Source organism: Aulonocara sp. 'chitande type north' Nkhata Bay, linkage group LG7 (assembly GCF_057382095.1).
Source record: "Aulonocara sp. 'chitande type north' Nkhata Bay isolate Kocher_YH1m ecotype deep benthic linkage group LG7, A_spYH_male_GT1.1, whole genome shotgun sequence".
Classification (NCBI taxonomy): Eukaryota; Metazoa; Chordata; class Actinopteri; order Cichliformes; family Cichlidae; genus Aulonocara; species Aulonocara sp. 'chitande type north' Nkhata Bay.
Genome location: NC_141350.1, coordinates 22,869,672 through 22,894,750, shown reverse-complemented (window position 1 = coordinate 22,894,750; position 25,079 = coordinate 22,869,672). Strand labels below are relative to the sequence as shown.

At 40.0% G+C, this 25,079-nt stretch overlaps 1 protein-coding gene across 5 annotated transcripts in view; it reads right to left on the bottom strand.

The window, feature by feature from the left end:
• The window catches only part of LOC147325132 (transcription factor SOX-6-like), a 102,782-nt gene that overhangs the window by 45,999 nt on the left and 31,704 nt on the right, over window positions 1-25,079 (bottom strand). For all 5 annotated transcript variants that reach the window (XM_086299463.1, XM_086299464.1, XM_086299466.1 and 2 more), the window contains 3 exons: window positions 24,257-24,476; window positions 20,629-20,839; window positions 5,016-5,105 (listed from right to left, as the gene is read on the bottom strand). In XM_086299463.1, the coding sequence (XP_086155589.1) occupies window positions 5,016-5,105; window positions 20,629-20,839; window positions 24,257-24,476 (521 nt within the window). The remainder of the gene's footprint in view (window positions 1-5,015; window positions 5,106-20,628; window positions 20,840-24,256; window positions 24,477-25,079) is intronic.

The window sequence follows — 25,079 nt, the reverse complement described above, 5'->3', positions numbered from 1 at the left end:
CGGGATCTATGTGCCAGACTCCCAACGTTGCTCTCTACAAGACTAAACAGTCTCCTCAAACTTACACCACAACAAACACTCTGACTCTTGACCCCAAGACAAACACAGTCACTCCATGTTGTCCAGAGACGTGCTCGTGCTCTCTGCAAGCCAGCGGCGTGTAAAGATCGCACATCCAGTCTGCCAAATTTCAAGGTTTATTGTAGACAAACAGCTCGCTTTTCCAGACAGACGGTTGCATATGAAATAAAGAAAAAAAAGAATGAAATTGCAATGTGAGAAAGATGCCTTATTTAACTGACTGCTGAATTTGAGTGTGATTATTGCTGCCAGATGTGCCTGCTCATGCATCTGACAGTAGAATCAGACACTTTCCATCCATCTGTTAATATGAGCTCTCTGACTTTGCAGGAAAAAAAAACATGGAAATGTCAAAACCAGGAATCCTAAGAATACCCAAATGTCAAAAAATAGAGACGAGGTAAAGCTGGAAAAGAAAAAAAGATGAAAATGTCCACATACATATCCCCATTGCAAACAGCTAATTCATCATCTGAAACTTTGGTGACACTGCTGAGCTGAGAGGTGTCCAGGTTTTATTCTTTTTCCATTGCAGTTATTTTCTAGCCAGCATCTTCTTAATTTGTTGTAGTGTAGTCTCATGAAGGTTAAGAATATATAAAAGAAATAAAATCCTTCTTCTCATTTTAATTGATCATGTTTTGATAATAGTGTAAATCATAACTGCTGTATTCAAGGCAACGACAATTACAGGAGAAAATCTTTTTTTTAAAAATCCTTCAAAATAAATCGTTACAGTTTTATAATTTTTCAGAGTTGCACAAGATTCGCTAGCATCATCTAAAAGAATTGCACAGCTCTGCTTGATCCGTTCATCTTTTGTCTCTTTTTCTATTAAAAATGAATTAAAAGCAAAGCTATCGGTTGTAAATGGGGAAAAATACCAGTGAACTGCTGCCCTCTGTGACTAAAACAACATTTTTTTGTGATAGGAAGAAGAATAAGAAATTGGAGAAGAGTTGTATTTAAAGCTTAGTGCTAGAATATTATTAAGGAGGATATCAGGACACGGTAATGAAGAGCAACTAAGAGCAAATAATTAGACGAAATGTCACGCACCTCCTTCTAGAGCTTCATAGTGTTTATATATTAATCCTGGGCACATTCCCAGTTGTTTTGCTGTGAGTCATGGTGTAGTGTAGCTAAAAAGTATTTACTCACACATAAACATAAATATATTGTACACAGGCAAACTGAAGCCATACCTGACCGGTAATGAACATTCCAGTAAATAAAAGGAGGTCAATGGGCTTTTTTTTACCCTAAAAATAACTGCGACTGAACAAATAGGTCCAGGTCGCTGTGTGAGGAGACACAGAGCAACAGTTGTGTTTGCGTATTTAGGTCAGCCAGACCAGGCTTCTTTTCAACCATCGAGAAATAAAACGCTTGAATTCAGCGAGAGTATTTTCTTTAGTGAGGACACAGCTGGATGAACAGAGACATCTGTGTGCCGTGTTTGTGTGATCATTTGTGTGCGTGTGTGCTGGCACATGCTATATTTATTGGTGTCTTCAACTAACACATAAGAATTGAGTCCAACTTTGTGGATTAGACAAGCATACTCTTGTCTTGTCTCCACTGAAGTGCTATCAAATATTTAAAGAGATGGTAAAGGAGGGTTTCTATCACAGAAATGACCGAAATAACTTTTAAAAGTCACCAAAACTGAATTGCATGAAACACAGATCCATAAAGCTTTTATTTGTCATTATAAGATTAACTTGTATTTTTCAAACATAGAGCATCTTGTAAATTGTTAACCTTTATTGGGTGGGATTACTGTTGGCCATCAGTATCATGACAATAGATTGCACACTAGTGTCTTTCTTCCCCAGGAAAACGTATTTGTATGTTGTGTCCGCTCCAACAAACAAACTAAAAAAAGAAAAAAGTTTAATCCAAATCTATCAAATAGGTGTAAAGTAGTGATATAAAGCACTATGCTTTTAAAAAAGAGTAAATTTATTGAGGAACACACAAGCACTTTAATTGAGGCTACTGAATGATCAGTTAAATGCTATTTAACTGTTATTCTTCAAGTTACAAGAAACATTTCCTAATCATCAAAAGTGTAATAATGCTGTCATGACTCCAGGTGGATATCAGATATATACTTATTTAAAGCAAATGAAAAAAAAAATATGTCAGCTAACGTTCTGCTAGTTCATGCAGTATTAGACAATTAGAATATTTGCATACATCTTTATCTTAATAATAATATTTCCTCCTCTGTGTCATAAAAAAATTCCATCTGAATGCTGCTTTTCATGCAGAAATATAGTCACTTTCAAAGAGGCCGAGATGCTTCTGCATATCCTTTACCAGAAAAGTGGTACGTTTAATAGATTAAGACACATGTGACAGGCACTAAATCTGCAAAGCACATCAAAACAAGTGGAGCATGAGAGGCTTAAATCTGAGCAGGAACGTGCCCTTGAAAATACTTTTTTGTACCTTTTGTAGCTGTCAAAAATGTTTAAATTTAATTAAAATGAACTGATTTATTCATTTTTTATTCCTAATTTAAGTTTTCTATCCTGTGTGTCTCCTCACACAATGACCTGAACCTATTTGATATGGCAACAATGGGACTGATAGTAATACCAATAAAAAAGTAAGTAACAAATATTCATAAAAAGGTTGATTAAGAAAGGTGAAAAGAATCGCTAAATGCTGATTGGCCTTGGACTTGGACTTTGGTTTGAGATTAAAAAAATTGGAAAATCTGTGCAGACAAGAGTGCGTATGTAACTTTCAATTAACAACCTTTTTATATAAGAAAGATAAAAGCATTTGAGGGAAGCAGAGCACGACTTTTGGCTTCTTCTTATAATTTCTCATTTTAAGCAATAAAAGAGGACAGCTGTTTTTGTCTTCATGTACAAAATGTGCCACACTATAGCAACTACACTGTGATTGAATTGAATGTCTCATTTTAATATTTCACAGTGAAAACAGAAAGAATCCAAAGATAAAGATCATTTCTACTGATGGAAATTACCTTCACTTCACTCTTACTTGAATTTCATCTTACTTGCTTCTTCTAGTTTGAATAACTTTACTGTATCCCTGCACTTATCTGACACAAGAGCACTCTCAATGAGTTGTGTAACCTATGCTAAATTATTACTATGCAAAGGGTGATTAAGGGTGTTTATTTTATCTGAATAAGAAGGGTGCTTGTGTAGATGGAGGTAGTCGGTATGACGACAGAGAAAAAGCGTCTGATATGTGTCCTACAATAAAAGTCAATGTCTGTTCTGCTGAAGAAGGTTCTCTGTAGTCCCCTTTTCCCACTTTCCACAGAGGAAATACTTGCCATTTCAGCCGGAGACGATCACAAACGGTTCCTCTCACTGAAGGCAGCTCGACTGCTCTGCCGTTAACAACTTGCGTTACGGCACACAAACAGAAAATGCTGTAGCCCTCGAGACAGAAAGCATTTCCCTGTCTCAATATATCAGTTTTTAAAAGTCATTTGTTTTTCTACCTCATTCTATTTTTATTATTTAACTACCATAAGCACATTTTAGAAATTTAAGAAAGCCATTTTTCTTCTTATGTGTGAGTAGTTTAGTCAGACGCGGTCACACACACACACACACACACACACAAACACACACACACACACACACACACACACACACACACACACACACACACACACACACACACACACACACACACAAACTATACAGTTCTGTAAATTCAGAGTAAAGACTCTCATTGTTTTTTATTGTTCTATTACTTGTTGTACTAACCAGTCAGCCTCACTGCCTGCAATCGAGGCTCCACACGGCTCTAATATATTACAGGCCTCCTTCTTACGACAGCTCAAAATATGCATGAACTTTACAAAGTCAGGAGATGTAAAACACGCCGGGGAAGATAATTGTAAAAGTAGAAAACCATCAATAATATCGGATCTGCATTTCAGCGTTGAGAACAAGCACTATTTTTCTAAGTGGCTTTGACTTCATTCCTTTTAATAAGCGCTGTCTGCGTCACAAGTGGTAGAGCAGCACCACAGACGGGCAGAGGGTGGTTTCTTCATTGATTTTTAGCCAACATGTAACCTTTCTGTTTTTACTCCCTAAAAACCTGTTTAGGTGTCGGCCCCCAAAATCCTGTGTCAGCAGTGTGTGATATACAGTGATGTCAAGAGAGGTAATACTTGTAATTTCATATTTTACTTATAGTATTTAATGTGTAAAGAATAGCTATTCACACCGATCATCTATACATGATCTTATAGCTTTATTAATTCTAAATTGCATATTATATTGCAGTTCTAAAGCAAAATGATAAGATGTGCATATATATATATATATATATATGCTGCTATTTTCACTTCTGAACACCAGAGCAGGTCGAGAATTCATTGGTCTTGGTTATTTATGCCTTTGTAAATGCTATTTGCTGATGTGGACTACAAAAATATAGGACCATGTGCAACCTCTCCTCTCATACACACCCTTTAATCAAAGGTACAATTTGGAGTACTTAGTGCCACCCTCACTGCTCGACAGGTAAGCCTGGCTACCATTTACTGTGCTGCTTTCATATGCAGAAACATGCAGCAAGTATACACACAGAGCAGAGAATTGCAGCGTATCTAACCGTTTCTTACCCTTGAATTTAGCGTTGCACAACAGTGTCTTTTCTGCGCACGTACCATTAGCTTTTATTTATAACACTCTTCATATTTGGGTGAACCAAAAAGAAAAATGAGAGATTCCACAGATGCTGCAGGTTTTGAAAAAGGCACTACTTATTGTGGGGGGAAAAACACGCTTGCTGTCTTTCTTTTGTTTTGCCAACTGTGGCAAAGGGCACAGTTAAAGCAGGAACAGTATTTATCAGCATACACTTAGCATCTCCCTGAAAGAGAATGTAGATATAGTAGTAGCTGCTATCTTTCTCACTCTTACCTTTAACCTCCCCCAAGAATTCAGTGGCGTTCAAGCGATCCACGCGCTCCTTCCAGTCTTTAGAGAGGAGTCTTTCCATGCAAGAGGGTTCTACAAAAACAAACAAACAAACAAACAAACAAACAAACAAAACAATTAGTTTCTTTTTATCAAGTCTGTTTCAATTTGTAACTTTCAGACAATAGCATCATATTTAAAATGAAATATGCATTTTACAACAGTCCACCTGTTCAGATACTAATGCTGAGGTCTCACAGGAGGCCTGACTGTCGCCCATAAACATAAAACTGGGGAAGTAGTAGAAAGAGGAGAAAATTGGGTGATGATAATAAAAAGTATGGAGAAGACACAAGAAAAAAAAAACCTAAGAATGAGTACATTTCCCATCAAGGAGAAGAAAAAATTTCCTCCTACTTTATCTAAAAAAAAAAAAAAAAAAAAAATGCAGCAGCTGACCAAATGAGAATGTCTGCATTGTTTAGAGATGGTTGTCTTTTTTTCTCACAATGTGTCTCATGGCCTCAGGATAATAGACATCAGAGACACGTGGTCTCATAAGATTCATAAGGTCCCATTTATTCAACTGGAGTCCTGCTGTGAACTTTACTTCAACAATGGGAACTTTTCAATTCTTCACCAGGCAAACAGTAGAGAGACAAACTTGGTAGAGACAGATATCTGCACATGTGCAAGCGGGATTGTTTGTGTGCCTCTGTCTGTGTGTGCGACCTGCGAATGAAGAAACAGTAAAGTGTGCACATTGTCAGGCATCAGCAAATAAATGTAAGCAAGTATAACCTGTTAAGTCTTGAGGTATATTTTGTGTTGTAATCGGTCTCCACTATAAACCCTTTAAATTTAACAGTATTTGTTTCCAAATGGAGGCAAAAATATAGTTGCTATATCATCCTCATTTTAAAGGGTACCTATGAGGATGGGAGAACATGAAACCCAGTGCAAACACAACTTTTGTAATATTCAGAAGTTGACTTTGTCAGAAAACACTGCTGACAGCTCTCAGCCCTCAGTGTAACAAATTTTTCCAGCGTGTGCTAGAAACACATAAATACGAGCTGTTCTTCTGCTTCAGTCACCACCACAAACCAAAGGTGACACCAGAAAAGCCTGAAATCTTTAAGCATAAGCACTACATTCAGAAATACAGCACCTGCATTACTCACTCTGTATGTCCAATTTCTGCACACGTTACGACACAAATCTTTAAGGTCCTTCATTTGTGTATACACTCTTGTTTTTCTGCCGGCAGGTGTGTCATAGATGGTGTCATGGTCATGCACGGACCCATGAGGAGGCCTCAGTCACCAAGGACATCAAAAAGCGCACACACACACACTCGTACAAAAAAAGGAGACATTCTTGGGTGCAGTGTGGAAAACATGCCCCTAAGGGATTGCCTGATTTAGAATGGTTAAGTCAGACAATAGCTTATTTGTGGTGCCTTTATCCTGACAAAAGACGCGATAGGCATTCATAAGGGCACATGGTCTATTGTGAATGGCTTAATGTTTAGTTTGTGCGTATGGGCCCATTGTGTGGTCATGAGATGCCGTCCACCAGCCGAGCACAGCTTCCTTATTAGGTCCATTAAAACCTTGCATGTTTACAGTCGGATTATGATTGTTGTAAATAAGCTGATGCAGCCGTCCTCGTCACATGGGTTCAATGTAAACAAAGAGGGGGGCGGGGGGCAATGGCACCGACGTAGGGTGGCAGATATATACAGAACAAAGAAACAATTTAAAAATGACAGAAATTTTTTGTGGTGATTTCCCAAATTAGGCAATAAACAGCGGGTATTTCCAGGCAGGCGGACCACATTGAAGTAAAGTAATGTAATGAACATAGCTTCCACCCCCTCCGGACAATGGAATCCACCTGATTTTTTTTTTTTTTTTTTGCAGATTTACTGTACAAGTGGCTCCACAGGATAAGTATGTGTGTACATTTGGTTCAAGGGGTGATATTTATGGCTGGTAAAGGAGGAAGGCTGTGGGACAGAGGCAGGATGAGGGGCTTTTCTTCTAATCACAAGACCTGAAGACGCCAATGTGCACTTGTGCAGTGCGCCTTGTATCAAACAATATCAAGGAACCCAATTTATGAGAGCACTTAGTGAAGAAAATACAACCTATAACTCCAAGACACATCTGCATAAGTCAACTGTATGTGTACTCTATTGCACAATTTACACTCCTCGTACTGATAAACAGATCAGATGAGGAGACTGTGGGGGGATGAGAGCGGTGTGGTACGAAGAAAGACGGGACGAGGAAGAGGACAAGAAGAGAGGGATGAGAGAGGATGGAGGGAGATGTTTTACCCTAGATGGCTCTTTATCCGTCACCGCAACTGAGTCAGGGTTCAAGTGGTGTTTAGATTGGTGGGTGGATAAAAATTCCTTGCTGTCCAGAAACAGGCCTCTTTATCAAACGAAGGATAATACGGAAATTGGATGGGTTAAAAAGACGAGGGAGCGGGTGGATGTTTTGGCTGGTGAGGGAAGTAAGGTTACATTAAAAGAACAAAGGGGAAAGGTGGAAAGCAGGGCAGGCGGAGACAATGTTGAAGAGGGAATGATGAAGATGACTGTTTCAGCAATTTGGAAGAATTATAAAGACAAACTGAAGTGGGTAAAAACAAATGGGAAGGATGACATAGAAAAAGTAAGAATAAGGAAAAACTTTGTAAACAATATCAAATAGTTGCTGATGTGTTCTTGATGCTAGAAGCACTCCGAGAGCGCATACCTCCAGCAAGTCAGCTCACTCTCTGGGAGGTATTTACTTTTAAGGGTTTAACAGTATTGGATTTTGCATACATTCTTTTATTTTCTTTGTTCTTTAAACAAACATACTTTAAGACGTCTGTTGTACAGTAAAAGTGCAGCGTGCAGGCTTCTAATTTTAAGTACAAATATTTGTTATTATTATTATTTATGTGGATATAGTACATGTGCACCATGTATGTCACTGTTAGCAAAACTGCTTTAAATGTTTAGTAATAAATATAGAGTGAAAAAAGAGCACAAGTTTATATTAACTGACACCCCAAAAATAAAACGCATTTAAGTTGTTATAAACTGTTAGTGTAATGTACATAACATTACATTATACTGTTAATCAGCTATACTCAAAAAGTATCCCATCCCAACATTATCCCTTTCACCTTCAGGTTAGTCTATTGTCCATGACAGAGAGGTCAAAGGTCAAAAAACACTTGTAAGCACAAGCACAAGTTATACTTTTTTTTTTCAATTTTTGACCAATAAATCCTTCTTGAGTTGAACTTGAAGACCTCAATATATGTTAGTCACATTTTAATGGACCGTTAACATGAGCCCGCTCGACACCCCTACACAGTTTAACCAGAATTCATTCAAAACTTTTTGAGCTACTGTGTTTACAGACAGAACGACACACAAACACTACCAAAAACATAACCTCCATGCTGGAAGTAATAAAAACTTACTCTCCCAAATCAAAACACTTTAGACATTCCACATCTGGAAATTCCCTTTTTATTTGTTGTAAAATAAAAAATATTTTCAAAAAAGACTTTGTCACAAGCAGGAACAAGTATGGAGAAGAGACAGACAGGTAGGGTGAATGAGCGATAAGATCAAGTGAAAGCGAGCCAGAAGGAAGGCGATGAGGAGAAGAAGCGGCTGAAGAGACGGAGTCGTAGTAAATCAGCGCTGAGGCAGCTAGCAAGCTGGCGAGTGTTTAGGGTAAACACACTTTTATCACCTGTCCCCACGCCAACCTGCCAAGAGACAATGTTTTGGGTGTTTTACATGAGCCACAGGCAACTTACTGTGTGCTTTGCTGTGTGTGTTTTACTTAGTGTATGTGTGGGTATGTGGCAGGCAAGCATCAACAGTCCAAAAGAGCAACTGCCAAGAAATACACAGTGTGCCACAGGCTTCTACTATATGACTGTGTCACTCTCTTCTCACTCTTTCTTTTAGCCTACTTGTTTTTAAAAGTTGCTCATGAAATGAACTTTTCAGCAAAATGTTGGTAAGTAACAGATACGTATGAATAGGAGTAGAGAGCTATTTCTCTCAGCCTAGAAGAATGGCTGTGTCGGAAAAACCACCACTTTCTAACAAGAGAGCTCAGTGTGAAGCCGTGGAATAATCTATCCTGCCAAATCCTTCATTAGTGCAATATTTATCTTAAACATGCTTACAACAGGTGTGCAACATATTCCAATGAAGTTTGTTTTCTAACAAAAATGTTTAGGAAACACATATATTTTGAAAGTTTAGTTCACTCACGCTGAGCAGATTTTAGTATGAAAGCTTAAAAAAAGTTCCTTTAAATTATCCACATACATCGTCTCTTTCAGTCTCTCAAACAAACACATTATGCTTAGTGAGAGAGCTCGGGAACTCGGAGCCCTGGAGTGTGCAGTCTAAGGCCAATGTAAAGAGAAAAAAAAGCATTAATCTGAAAAATTACTTAATGTAAAAAATAACAAAATCCAGTGTTCTAACCGGTGCCTGGTGTTTGTGTAACACACCCACAGTTAAAAAAAGAAAAAAAAAACATTTTGTGTCTTCACTTCACTACTAAATGTGTGTAAATGGAAGCTGACAGCTACACTTTGCACTTCCAAATTTATGCCAGTGCTATGACTTCAACTGCAGACCCCACAGGATCAGAGAGAGAGGACAAGAAAGAAAGAAAGAAAGAAAGAATTTGAAGAGACACAAAATTTAAAAAATACTGTTTAGAAGAAGCAAAGAGAAACAAAGCATAACATTTTGATGTTAAAGAAACATTAATGTTGAAGAAAAAACCAGAGTGAGAGGCAGACCAAGAGAAACAGAGAGCGCGAGCGCAAGACGGCACGAATGATAGAGTAAAAGAGAGAAACAGAGCAGGAGAGGCACAGAGAGAGCAGCTGTCCTAACAGCTGGCCAGCAGGATTGATGTCTGAGTGAAATAAAACTCAACATATGTCCAAACACGAGGAGACGGGCTAGCCAGGAGGAGGAAAGAGACACACACACACCCACATATACGCAAAAACACACAAACGCAAGCATACACACACTGATATGAGAACACTGAAGCACTCCGAAGCGCTCAAACATACATCCACACCTCACACACTGATTAAAGAATGTCAGTACACTGCTGAGACATTTAATTGCACAGAGGGGGGCGCGTAGATAACAGACGCATGTACACACACACACACACACACACACACACATATGTTCAATGACCTAGCACTTCTTGCTCAGTGTTGTAAAACCATTAAACTGCAGCATGGTTAGCCTGGCTGCGTGTTAGCACGGTGTCCATTTCACACAAACTATTTTCATCTGTCAGATGACACCCGGACTCTCTTGTCAAAGAACATGGCCTGGGGGGGGGTCTGCAAGTAGCCCTGTGCAACCCTCTTCACATACATCACCCTCCTTGTAAGAAAAACAGACACACACACACACACACATTCTTTTGCCGTCCAGCAATATGCTTGCAGAGGGCCACTTGTAGGAGGAACCGCATATATTGCAGATATCATTTAAATCTGTTACATTTATAATCATAATCACATTACAACTAATGCTACACAACAGGACAACAGGACTTATGAAGTCATATATACATATATGAACTTTATTTTTTTTGTTGCAGGAGAAAAAGAAAAGACAAGAAATTCCTTACTTATTGCTTTTACCAGCTCGTCTATCAAATGTCAGAACACTGTGAAAATGAAAATTCACAATTGAGAGACCTAAATTCGGTATTTAGAAACAACCATAGAAACAAATATTGAAAAATGTATTTGACACTCCACATCCAGCGAGTGTCAAAACTCATGCTAAAGAATTTTTATTATCCTACGTCATCATCAAGAAATGCATTTTGCTCCCTGTCTGGTGTAAACCTGTGATGTTGCAGGAGCCTGTAGATTACCTAAACCCCTTTATGTCTACAAATTCATATGGTATGAAGCAGATCTTGTATGAACAAATCAGCTGACTAAACTGCAGTCTAAATAAAACATCGATTGCAACGCAAAATTTAACAGGCCACCTGAAGACACCACTTTAGTAATGTGTCGTAAATCTACTTGGAATTTAATTGGCATGAAATTTGTCCTTTGACAGTTAACAACAAAGTTTTTATTCATTTACTTTACCTGCAACTTAGACAACGTCAGCGTCCAACATCGCTCGGGTGGGGCTTTGAGTCATATGCTAAAAATACTCATGAACTACTCCCCCCAGCAGTGTAAAGCACTTTATATGATATAAGAGGGGCGTACTGCTGAAGACTGTGGGCTGAAACCGGGCACTGAATTAGATAAAGTATAGTGTTTCTACTGAAGGTGTGACTTTAATACTAGAAAAACCCAGCTGTTGATCCCGGCGGTGCAGTCAGAGAGGTCAGGCCTGCTCTGAATTACTACACTGATATCAACAGCCGCCGCTGCCGCCTGAACGTGAGGAAACAACAAGGTGAAAATTTGTCCTCGAAGAAAAGGTACTGCTTTCTACAGCCTGCTGCACACTGATGTGACAGCAGGATTTGAAGATAAAAGTGAAGGTGGTAGAGCTTAGCCACTTTTGGAAAAGACTTGGACAGATGTCACATCTTACTTGCGGATGATTTTATTATTTAACTTTCAGTTATTTTAAAAAGTAATAAAATACACTTTATTTATTTATCTCCACTCTTTATCTGAGTGATGGAGAATAATTAAGCAGGTCTCGTGGGCAAGTGTTTAAAAACCACCACATACGCCAGAGCTTTGGATTTAACTACACAATTTTGTACATTTAAATAAATCTGTGACCTGCTTTAATTTAAACTGCATTGACTGAAAAGTTTGTAACATCAAGTTCTGCGGATAAAAGAAAGAAAAAGAACGCGTTATAAACAAAATAGCTGGGCTTGACCACACTTAATAGGACTTTGGTTAACAAGAAATTTAGATCTGTATTTTTTTAAATAAATAAAAGAAATTTGAAAATGAGGGCACTTATATCCAGGCAACAAAATTGCTTCTTTGTCAAACACACAGTCCCAAAAGATCAGTTCAAGATAAGATAAGATAAGATAAGATAACCTTTATTAGTCCCACACGTGGGAAATTTGTTTTGTCACAGCAGGAAGTGGACAGTGCAAAAGTTATGACGCAAAAATTTGAATACAATAAGAATAAATACAGTACACAGCTGTACAGAATAGAATAAAATAATATACTATATACAGTAGAATAAAATAGAATAAAAATATACAATAAGATAAAAATAGAATACGAATGCTATATACAACTGAGTAAAAATACAACGATGCCAGAAAAGATTATTGCACTTAGTGTTATTGCACATGTGTGGATGTGTGTGTTTGTTCAGTTAAAGTCTTTGTTGTGGAGTCTGACAGCAGTGGGGAGGAAAGACCTGCGAAATCTCTCCGTCCCACACCGTGGGTGCCACAGTCTCCCACTGAAGGCCCAAGCTTCTGGCTCCACTTTAGATTTAATATATGAAATCTTATCCCTGCTAGCACACACACACACAGACATGAACAAATGTATACACACAGAAAGATGTGTTGTTCAGGCACAATAGAAGTGCTGTTTTGGGTCGGGCCCCCACGGGAGCTGGTTTGGGTGGGGCCTGTGGTTTTGGTGGAGAGAGAGGGGGCTCCGGGAGCTGACATTGAGTCTGGGCTACGTCCTCATTTATTTCACAGCAAACCAAAGAGAAGAAAAGGCAAGTGAATCCAACAGAGCCGTCAGAACTCCAAACCATACCCACCTGCCCCAAGCAGATACTGTCGCATCACAAAAACAATAAAAAAGGGGGGAAAGGACTGCATATGCATGTAATGCAGCTGCTCCTCAAAACATCAATGACAGGAGAAATGATCAGACATACCTCTTAAGAGGTACTATCAGCACGCAGTTTTAACACACATTCAGGGTTAACACTGCCATAAAAATTTTGCTGTGAAAATAGTGGCTGGTTTCTAAGAGTGATGAATCCCTCTGCATTAAAATAATTAAAAACATTTAATTTCATAGTCAGCCTTATTTGAATTTTTTTCCATAAATGTTCTTTGGAAAATGTCTAATATGTCTGTGGTTTAAAGCAGAGCGCAGAGTTCAGAATATGAATTCATTCTAAGGAAAATGACAGAAATTGAAATGAAATTTTTTTTTAAAGTCAGTCTGATTTTACACAAAAACTGTGTTATAAACAAGCGAAATTAATAGATTAGATCATTTTTGTTTAAGAAGAAAATAGCATTCAAATACAAATCAGACTGGAAACGCAGTATCCCGCATATTAATGTGTGTGTGACGGTTTAGTCGAGACAAACAATTTCCATCGCAGTTTGTAACGCAGTACACAGTCCACATCTTTGAGAAGCCACGTCAAACATGCTCCACAGGCCTCAATTTATCTTGGCTGTGACACAGTCGGTATTTTTTTCCATTACGGTTATATCATGCTGGCCTTCACCAAATTATCAGGATCAAATTGGCACTTTGCTGAAATCCTAGTAAAAAAGGAGGACTTGAGAAAATTGCAATTTAACCTGATTCTTTTGGACAACGTTCAAAACTGTTCCGACAAACCACATTGCATGCGCTCATACCATATGTTGGCTGGCCTACAGCCAAAGTGAGCAGGAGAGGGCTACTGGGCATATCCCACTGACTGTATTTGCACTCAAGACTCACAGGCTGTGCCTGATCATTAGTAAAGAGATCCCTATCAATTACAGACGAATAGATTTAACCCAACCACAAGAAGTCCAGGGGGAGTCAGCCTGTTGCCAGAAACAAGGAAGTACTGACCAGGAAACACAGCGATATGTAAAAGGAGATCAAGTTCAAGATTAAAGAATGACGTTTACTGAATTTTCAATAAAAATCTAGCCTTTTCACAAATGCTGGCCATTGGCTATAATATGGCGAGTTCAGATGAGATGTTTATTGGTGTGGAAAGCTGAGCTACATGCACATATGCACAAACAAAGCCTCTACCTGCACACAATCACATCTCAAGCTGCCAATCCCATAGAGGAAGGCAAACATGGTGCCAGAGCCAAGGCTTTGTTAATTAGCTAATAAGCTTAACTCTCAGGGCCAGCCCAGCTTGCTTGTTAAGCTGTCATCACTACTTCCACCTGAGTGTATGAATCCATAAGCCTTCACACACACACACACACACAAACACACACACACACACATACACACACACAGATGAGGCACATGGGGCACTGGCTCACAGGGCTCACGCTCAAAGTTCAGTCACCATTGCTTCTTCTGCAGCTTAGCTGACGGAACATACAGAGTATTTAACCTTCACACAGTATTGCTGACGAGCAAGGGTAGCACCTAAACTGCTAATAAGATCAAAGATTCATTCATTATAGTTACAAGTGAAATCTCAGAGGGAATGTTTTATTGAACATTATAGCACTCCCAAAATGCCCAATAGTCAGAGCGCACACTCTCCCTCGGGTGGAGGAGTGCGTGCTGCACAGTTCGAGTGGCTGTAACAACAGAGATGTTGAAACATCTTTCAGCAGTCAGAAAGAACCAAGGCAGAATGTTTCTATTGTCACAGAAAAACGGGGTTAAGTGAAGGTTTGACCTTGCTCTGACCTCCTCTTCCAGCTGGGGATGCCATTATATTGGTGATTGAGTGTCCAGCTCTGGTCTGGCCTCAGCACAAGACATAGTGCAGACACCTCCAAAGTGGACAACATAGGCTTAAGCAACAGAACAAGGCTACTAAAAGTGCAGCTTCAAAAGAGCTGCAAATGTTGATGTCACTGTGTATGCGTGGAAGATAAAGTAATGTTTTTTTGTGTACTGATTACACTTTGCATGTAGGTCAGAGTTTGCTGTTTTTACTATGTCTAATTAACATACAGTGGCTTTGACTATTTATTTTTGTGTAAAAGGTTTTAAGCCCTTCTGTAAACTTGGGTTTAAACCAGTTTTTCACATGAAAAAGGTTGGGGACCGATGATATAACGCATTCAAAGCCGAAACAGGACAACGAACCAGAAAAAAAGACTCGAGGAAGTTCCGGCTCCACAGAAATAAATCAATGGAGGCAGACACAGTGACTCACAAAAAGAAAGACAGATTTGTTGGATCGTAGAAATGCATCATCATCTTACCACTAATGTTAGTTTGGATGTTATGCTTTTGCCCATTTCCATATGATGTGAGGGGCAGTTAGTGGCAAATCTGAAACTGCACCACCAGTCAGTACCAAACAGGCTCAGAGTTTACATGAAAGCTAAATGTGTACCTTGAGGTATTGGCTACATCTGGTGTTTTTCTTTGTTAAACTGCATGGATGCAAATATAGTATGGACATGCTGCCCTAATGGAGCATGTTAAATGCATTTTCACAGCAGATGGCCCCGCCCCTCCCTGAACCTGGTTCTGCCAGAGATTTCTTCCTGTTAAAAGGGAGTTTTTCCTTCCCACCGTTGCCACGTTCTTGCTCATCGGGGGTCATTTGATTGTTGGACTTGTCTCTGTATTATTATAGGGTCTTTACCTTACGATACAAAGCACCTTGAGGCAACTGCTGTTGTCATTTGGCACTATATAAATACAACTGAATTGAATTGAATCTTTTGTTGCTAAATTCAACTCCAGTTCGGGTCGGGTAATAAATTAGTCACACAGGTGTCTGTTTTGTAACCGCTCCGGAGTAGTGCAGTGTTGCCGTAATTGGACCTGATCTCATTTGCAAATGAAAGACATGGATTGTACAGTAATTCATACAGGCTCAAGTGTAAGCAGGGATTAGAGTGATGTTAAGTGTTTGCCAGGCACCAAAGCTGCAGTAGGCACATTTAGATGCCTGACTAAGTTGGCACCAGGGCACTTTCCCCATGCCAGACTCCAACACTGCCCCCGGGAGGCATGACAATACAGATAATCATAATTCACTCATCAAAACGAAGGGAACTTAATTGCACACTTGAATGGGTTTAATGTCTGCCAGGCAGTAGCCCAGAATGGCTGGGTTTGGCATTCAGTTAAATGTGTCCACTTCTGAGTGTTGTTTCCCTTTTTGTAAAGAGGCCTCAAGGAGATGAGGTGAATTCAGATTAATAATGGCTAAGAGAAAGGATGTATCAGTGTTCAGAGACAGAGAATTGTCTGGGTTATTACCGTAATTGTTTATTCCAAGCTTTTATTTCCCAACCTCTCCATCTCTTATTTTTAGCTGCAAAGCGACTGAGGATGGAGTATTTCCATTCAACAACAAATCTAGGACCTGCTTTTTTCTGTTCGTTTGTTTAATTCTGATCTTCCGTCACCCTGGCCGTGAACATTTTATTCAGCAACCAGCCTACTAGTCTAATAAGTGCTCTAACGGTATAGAGAAACCCTTTTGTATGCAGAAAGCTTTTGTAGCTAAATCTTCACATAAGACAGGCACAATTCAGCATAAATACAAAATTCTCCAGAAAACACCAGACCTTCACCCTCTTGGCTCCCATGTTGTGAGAGTCTAGTTGAAAATGATGCATTTTCAGCAACTTAGCTGTGTGGAAATACTGCTACCTGACACAGTCTTAAAGACTTCTTGATAAAGCTTTTAAAAGCTGAGGCTGTCTTTGTGTGAAGATATAAATAAATAAATAAATAAATAAATAAATAAAGTCACGCATAGCAAAGCGAGGCCATGTCTATTCAGTAGAGCTGTCACAGGCACTTAGGGCACCTCTGAGAAGCAGACTGCTAACAGCGTGCCGACAGGGGGTAAGCGCAGCACGAGGGCTAACAGCGACATCATCCACACTTTAGCTCCGGGCCACAGTGCATAGGGGTCAGCCACGTTAGGCTAAGTGAGTGCTCGGTGGTTGGATAGGGTCTGTTCCATTTGATCACACAGCCAATCTAACTTGGGAGAGCTCAGCTGACTGAGCCCTTAGCAGCAGGAGGCAGAGGACAAGGTGAGGGGCAGTATTGTTCAGAGCTTAATGTGCTTCCCATTTGAGTGGCGATGATCAAATCTGCTGGTGCCGTAAGAGCATTCTGAACAAACTCCATTTTAAGTGTGAGTCAAAGTTAACACACGCGACTAAAGAGCCAGGGGAAAAAAAAGACTTGGCTCAAATGCAGAATTCCTGAATATTTGAATTATACAATAACGCAAAAAATTATCTCTGATCTACTCCACACAAGACCTCAGTATATAGGTCTATTCACCACAATGGCCTTGCACTCCTTTCTGCTTTACATTCTTTTAACAAAACAAACAAATCAGACAGCTTATGCATTTGGAATCCCTCGTCCTCACCAGTGACACAAACGAAGATTTATTTTAGGATGTGAGCAAGGTTGCCTCTTGCAAAAGGATTTTTAAAAAATGTGCTAGAAGTGATTTGAAATGCTCCAGGAGTTGAAGGATAGAAAGAAGATGAACTGAAAAGATAAATGGAAAAAGACAATAATCAACTAGAGAAGAGAAAGAGGCAATTAAAATAGGAGGCAGTATTCAAGCAAATTAACAAATGAGGGGAAAAAAAGAAAAAGGATGTGGAGCGTTATTGCTCATCGGGTTTGAAAGCTCACTCGATGAAGCATTCAGCCTCTATCAATCACCTCATTTTTGACTAAATTCATTAAGAAAAAAAAAAGCAGAAGTACCCGTCAGTCTCCGCAGCTAAGCATTACCAAAGCGCTGGATGAAAGACATTTTTACAATGCTTCTACAAGGATCACAGCAATTCGCATGAATGATTACAAGGCCCTGAAACACAATTACTATTCAAGCAAGCCCTGTATGATTCAGTGTGCCTGGTTATACTGCACACGTTTACCTTGTTTGTTTTTGTGTAAGTGTGTGCAGCATGATCAGTGCTAGTACTGCGGATAATTAGCAAAGAACGAGATGCTTAATATCAAAGTGATTTTGAAACATCACTGCTATTCTTACTGTTACTAGTATTACTGTATCTTTTAGCATAAGCATTGCTTCCATAGTTAACCATCATTGTTGATGATGTTAATTAAACTAGCCTTTTTATGTTACAAACAATGATATAATTATTAGCAATGTTTAATAATCATAAATAATTACATTTCCTTGTCATATTTCATGGAGCATAAAGTATTGAATTTATCAACAGTATATTATGCATCGCATCATGACCCTGTGATGATGCTGCTGACCTGCCCAGGATGTATCCTGCTCCTCGCCATATGAGAGATCCAGCTGCCCCACAACCCTGAACTGAATAAGTAGTTAGGAAAATGATGGACGAATGGATGGAATTGCATCATAGAGGTAGAAATAATTACACTAAACCGCAATGTGTATTTCTTAATGATGAGGAAATGTTATTTTTGTTTTGTGATCAAGTTTTGGGGTTTTTTTACCAATCAGTAAACTTGTCCTCAGTCGCAACATCAAAAAGTCCATACTGCTGTTTTGTTGAAGTGCCTGGTCTATCAGAGATACACACAATGGTGCTCTTATCACCTATTACATCATCTCATCACATATGGACACTTGGCCAGGACCCATTTTGTTTTTCACATTTTAACACACTGGGAGTTTCATTTTTCAACATGCAAGACTATTGTTGTGAAAGCAAGACTAACTCAGATCCTGATCTTGTAAATGTACGTCAGCAGTCCTGGTGTTTAAACCAACCCAAACACTGAGAGAAAGCAAACGAGTAACAAAGCTACACAGTTCATGAACAGGAAGTGGACTGTGAGCTCCAGGATCCGTCTTGTAAGTTTCATCACACCAACTGCATACTTTAAACATCATTTTAGACGTGCCTTTCATCATGGTACTAGTCATCCCAATGTTTTTACAGATGATCTGCACAGTAGTAAACAACCATGTATAAAGTTTAAAAAGCATCAGTCTCACCTTTACAAGATAGTTTCCAAACCAGTTATTGTCAATTAATCACCATTTCATTTATTGCTAACTAAAAAACATGTAAATTATTTATCATTTAATCATGCTATTATTAGCTGTCGCCCTGAATCACTCATCTGTAGTAAAAGGTCTCTTTGTATACTACTAATATAAGATCAAACAGACTTTACTTTTTTAATATTGTTATATTTCTCTAAGCTGAAAAGGGGTGGAAGTGGTTGCAATTAAACATACAAAAACACTTCAAGAGGGGCCAAGAGCCACTTGATCACAACATCAAGAATATCGGCTTCAGAATGCAGCACACCATGCTCATATTCCTCTCATACAAGGGATATGAAAAGTAATTAAGAGGGGAAAAGGGGAACCTAAGCAAACTCAATGAAGACCTATGTTTACTGAAAGTCTGTTGTGTTGCTGCACAATCACTACACGCAGTAAACAGGAATTTAAGTTTAGAAAACTTCAAAACGAATTAAAAATGGCCAACGTCATTGTACAGTAAGCAAGGTTGGGTATTGTTGATCAGAAGTATACATGTGGTTCTGAAATCAAAAAGAGCCACATTTAAAGGTGGGCACCTAGCATTTTTATCCACTTGTGTCCTCTTTGATTTGAAAGGAAGGTGTCACAACACTTTTGAAAACACACACTCACAGATGTGAGTGTGTGTTTTCTGCTGCTGAATATGAGAGCAGAATATGAGAGGCAAAGCTTCCTGTCTTGGAGCTTAAGACACCGTGGACTGTATAACGCCTCAGGCCATCCAATCTGGCCCATTTTACTGTATCAATAACAAAGTGAAACCTCTAAATGAGAGAGATCAAGCACTCCTCTGATATTATCGCGATTACTATGTGCACATAATAGTAAAGAGGGGTGTTAGATGGTTTTAGATCTGGTTTGCTTTGGGGAGGAAAAGGGCAAGCTGAGGCACGCTGGGAGACTCCAACCCTTTCCCGTGTTGGAGGTGTAGATCAGAGGAGCAGCGGAGAAAGGGAAACCTGTGTTTTCACTGATTGATACTGTGATCTAACGAGTGAGGGATCTGTCAGTTGTAATTTTAGACGTTCAAAGATCTTCTGGAGAGGAAGTTTTCAGAAAAAAAGAGAACAAAATGGTGAGCAAAGGTTGTTGTTGCTTTATGTGGAAGGGAAACTGAGTAAAAACTGCATCACTTCTGTGAAAAGCTAGAATGAAGATGCAGTCCTGCAGTGTGTTAATGTATCACTGTGATATATTCACTCATCTAGATAGCTCTTAACCCTGCAACAAATGAGGACCTTTGCTAAAGTTTTAAAATCTATTTTAATGGAAGACAAACAGTTCACCAATTGTAGGACTAGAAAATGGACAATATGGAAAATTTGTTTGAAATAAATAAAAAAATGTTCCACTATGTGTTTAGACCATTTCTCTAACTCATTTAAGCTACTAAAACTCCCCCAAAGCCCTTCAGGTGAAACCAAAAAACCCACCCAAAGCAGCGCTGTTTCTTAGATGTATAAAGTTATCTTCAAGTTAGCTAAACTGAATGTTTATAAGTGGAAGAGCAGTGTTACTCCACAGCCTGCAGCTTCGAATAAAAGGCTAGCCTGAAATGTAAAGATTCAGGTCCACTGGTGATAAAACATACACACACACATAAACACACATATACACTGAAGACCTTTTTCTTACCGTCTTGCTCTGTCTTGGTCAGCTCCACGAGCTTCTTCTGTTTCAGTGTGTCCACCACGTCTGCCAGGCTCCCTTTGCGGCGCTCTGGCGTCCCAAAGGCGAGGCCAATCACAGGCTCCCCGCGATCCCTTGGACACTCCTCTGGCTTGGTTGGAGAGGTAGAGGTAGTCCGGTAAGAGTAGACTGAGCCACCTTTACTGCTTTCATTGTCCTTGGAAGAAATAGAAAATGAGAGTTCAAACCCACGAGCCATAGAAAGTAATTAAGTACTGCATATCTGTGAGAGAGCATTTCAATTCATGCAACAGTTTATTTTTAACACAGCTCAGACAAATGCATCCCAAAGCTCTTTAATGTATCCCTGTAGTACTATTTGGGAGTGAGCCTGTACTTTATTTGCTCTACTGCGCTTTGCCTGGGCATGGGTCAGCTGGTGCTACATGCCAAATATCAGACTTAGGATTGCATTTTGCAACTGACAGAACATGACGAGCACAGTACTTGATCTATCTGTCATCAAAAACAACATGGTGATACTCCATTACATATCTTTATACTGCCAGGGTCACGTGTGTATAATCCACTGAGACACACTGTGAGAAGGCCAAGCCTGGCAAGTGTTTTTTCAGTTGAGGGTGCTTACACGTAAGGAGCAGCATGACCACAGAGACATGCAATCTGGTGCTGGTGGAAGTGGATTTGTGGAATAATTTAAAGCCAGTAAAGTGTTATAGTAGTCTGAGAAAAACCTTGATTTGTGTCTTTAATAGATTCATAATATATTCATTAATTACACATCGAGGTTTAACCCTACAGTCACACACAGACATCTCGGGTGATGCATATGATTGTTTTATACCTCTCTTTAGAATAAGAATTAATTCCTGTTTTGGTCAAGGTGACAAAAATCAGACCTTTTGATAATGAATAGAATAGAATAATAGGGCCCTGGTTTTCCTGAGACAGGAGGAGCTGGCGATGGCCTCCAGGGGTGGCAGAGGACAGCCAATTATTTTTTTGGGTGGTGTTGATTACCCTCTGAGAAGGCTTCCTGTTCTTAGTAGTGGCCCCTGCATACCCAGCACCAGTAGGAGAGCACACACTCCACTGAAGAGGGGTAGAAGGCCAGCAGCAGCTGGTCCAGGTTATTCTTCCTCAGGACACAGAGGAAGCGCAGCCACTGTTGGGCCTACTTTACCACTGTGGTGTCATCGACATACTTGACGCTGATTGGGTAGGTTGGTGTACAGTCATATGTATGCAGGGGGGACCTTTAGGTGGTCCAGTTTGGTAGTGAGGATGTCTGGTATTATGGTGTTGAACACATAACTGTAGTCCACAAAGAGCATCCTCATCAAGCTCTTCCTGTTCTCCAGACAGCTCAGTGCTCTGTGAAGGGTGATGGTGATGGCATCCTTCGTGGAGCACAGGGGGTGCGAGGAAGGGGTGGCCTCAAACTGAGCAAAGGTGTTGAGCTCCTTTGCAAATTTGAGGCTGCTGTCAGGGGGTTGGGGGCTCTGGCCTTTGTAGTTGGTGAGGGCATGGATGGCTCTCCACACTTGGAGGAAGCCCTCTATCCTCCTCCTGTAGGCCTTCTTGACCTGTTTGATGTCCCTCCTGTCCAGTGTCACATTCTCTACATAGCACTTAATGTAGAAAGGGACAGACTGAGTGAAGGTCTCTAGGTCCTGCTGGTCTAAGATTGACCATGGACCAGATCAAAACAGTCCCGTAGCTGGAGAAGAGCATCATCTGGCAATGTTTTAATGACCTGGGTGCTTGGAGGAGTTTGTTTCCTGAGGGGGATGTAGGCAGGGGTGCGGAGCAGAGAGAGGTGGTCAGACTGTCCTAGGCTGTCACTCTGTAGCCATGCTTGATATTACTGTACACATGGTCCAGTGTACTGTCCCCCCTGGTAGGACACTTAACATTTTGGTGGAATTTGGAGAGCACAGATTTCAAACATGCCTTATTGAAGTCCCCAGCAACAATATGGACACCCTCCGGGTCGGAGGTGACTGAGTGCTGAGCTAACGTTATATCTGATGGGTTTTTGTTGTTTATGGTGGATGACCCCAGCGTGTGTGTCCCACTGTTGTCTGCTCTGCAGGGTTATGAGTTAAGCAAGAGGCACAAGGAGTCTATAATTATCTAAAGATAAGCCCTTCAGGATGACCACATTGTCCCACACAACATCCGACACTTTAGCACAGGTGCTCTAACACTGGGGTTATTTCTGGATACTTTCTCCTCCCCTTACAGAGTGGGGGGATCTCCAAGAACTTTAGGAGGCTTATGTTTCAAAGACAAGGGGCTTTGGCTAACAGCGGGATCTTAAGATGCCCTTGAAATGGCTCCAGGAGGCTCTGTTGTGCACTTTGTCTTTAAGCGGAAGATGCCTCTGTAATGAGGATTACGAGATAGTGTGTCACTCACAGATTGTTCAGGTGTGTTGGCTTTTTTTTCCAGGTCTGCTCAAGAGTTATACAAGCAGGGTGGTGCAAGCTGTAATGTTTGATTCTCAGATCAGAAACTTGAATCACAAAGTTTTGTTTTAAGTTGACCCTCACTGTTGGAGGCTGGTGAGGCAATGAAGTTAAGAAGGGTCATTTACCCTTCTCTGTCCACAGCACAAGGACCTCCCATGTTTCACTGGTCAGTGGCTGCTTTGGGCAGTGTTGCAGCTTTACCTTATGACTTTTTACAGTTTGAAACATTGCACTTTGTTACTTTCTGGCCCAGCACCACCTGTCCTCTTTCTGAACACTTGAAAAGATTATTTCGTTATAGGTTTTCACCAGTGTCCTGTGCTGGTCCATGAGGGACAATGGTTACACATGTGAGTGTGTAAGTTGGAGATAAATAATAGAGAGAAAAAAGGAAAAAATATAGAGTGAAAATTCAAATATTCATGAAAAGTTTTGCCTTCAGGCAACTTTGAAGTCTGATACCGATGTTAAGTCAGGTTTTTGAATATTGTTGTTAATGAATTACTGCATTTACAGCTCTTATTGTGCACTGGGCATGGGTCAGTATAACTGAGTAACAATTTCAAAATATCTAAAGAGCCATAATCATGATTCAGTAACGCAAGTAATTTTAAAAAATGGGACATTTTTCACCAAAATATTCAACTCTACCACAACAATGATACCAGAGGAAACTTTCCCCTTTCCTCAGAGGGTGAAGCCAAACACATTTTGTCCATTAGGGACCCACAGAACCTGAAGCCAAGTAACTAACACCTTAACAGACACACTCAAACACACATACAAACACACACACCAAAGCAGGCTGTGGAGATGAGAGGAGGCCAGGGGTATAACTCTCTAAACGAGATCCCTCACTGGGCTGCCTGCAGCACTGCCTGTAGCACACAGGTCAGAAAGAACTACCGGTGCATGCGTGTGTGTCTGTGTGTGTGTCCACTACACCTTGTGCTCACTCAATAGTGCAAAGATATCATTAGGCATGAGAATTTGCACACCCTATGTATTCCTGCATCTCACAGGTGTTTTATGATTTGTGAGCCCCGAGTGTGTACTCTGTGCACACACCCACATTTGTGTGAATCTGAGTTATAGTATTATGGTCAGTTTCTAAGCTCTTAGCCTAATTCACTTCTCACCATCACAGCAGGACTGACACTCTCCCACTCAGCGTCTGTTGGTTTCTCTCTGATTGGCTGCAGTTCATCTGGGTGGGACTGGTCATGCAAAGAAGGCGACACCGTCTCCTTTGGGCCGTCGTGCTCATCACCAACCCAGCCTGCACTGTCCTGACCAATCACTTCTGCTTCCTCGGGCGGTGGATGAAAGGGAGGCGTTGCTCGCATGGAAGACATCATTCTGGGAAGGAAAAAAAATTAAGGGTTTAACTTTGGTTTATGAACTACAGTTATGTCTACCAGGATGGATGCTCACTGAAGTGACACATGAACAGCTGCCGACTAGTGCTGCTGTTCTCACAATGATAAAGACTAAAAGATATTTGTCACCAGCCAGACTAAAGCCAAAACCTTCCTGGAAACCGTGATGCATTTTCTGTGGAAAACTGCAAACAATGACACACCAGCACGGGAAAATAGAGCAATGCTCCAAAACAAAAGACACAAAGTGTTTTGTTACATTTTGTTTTGACAGACATTCTTTTCATAACAATATTATCACGATTGGACTCTTCTTAAGTGCTGGAGGTTAGTTCGTGTAAATTAGCAGTATCATCAGTATCAAACTGTGCCAAAAATGCAGTTTTCTACTTTTAGTGTGTTAAATAATTTTAGATTTTATTTTTTTCCACCACTGACTGCACAAAAAAAGCCACAAAACACTGTTGGATGATTTCACAACCATGCATTTGAATCGATAATTCAAAGCCACAACTTTATTTAAATGCAGAGACATGAATGTGAAACATGTAATTATGGTTTAGTCACACACAAACAATTTAAA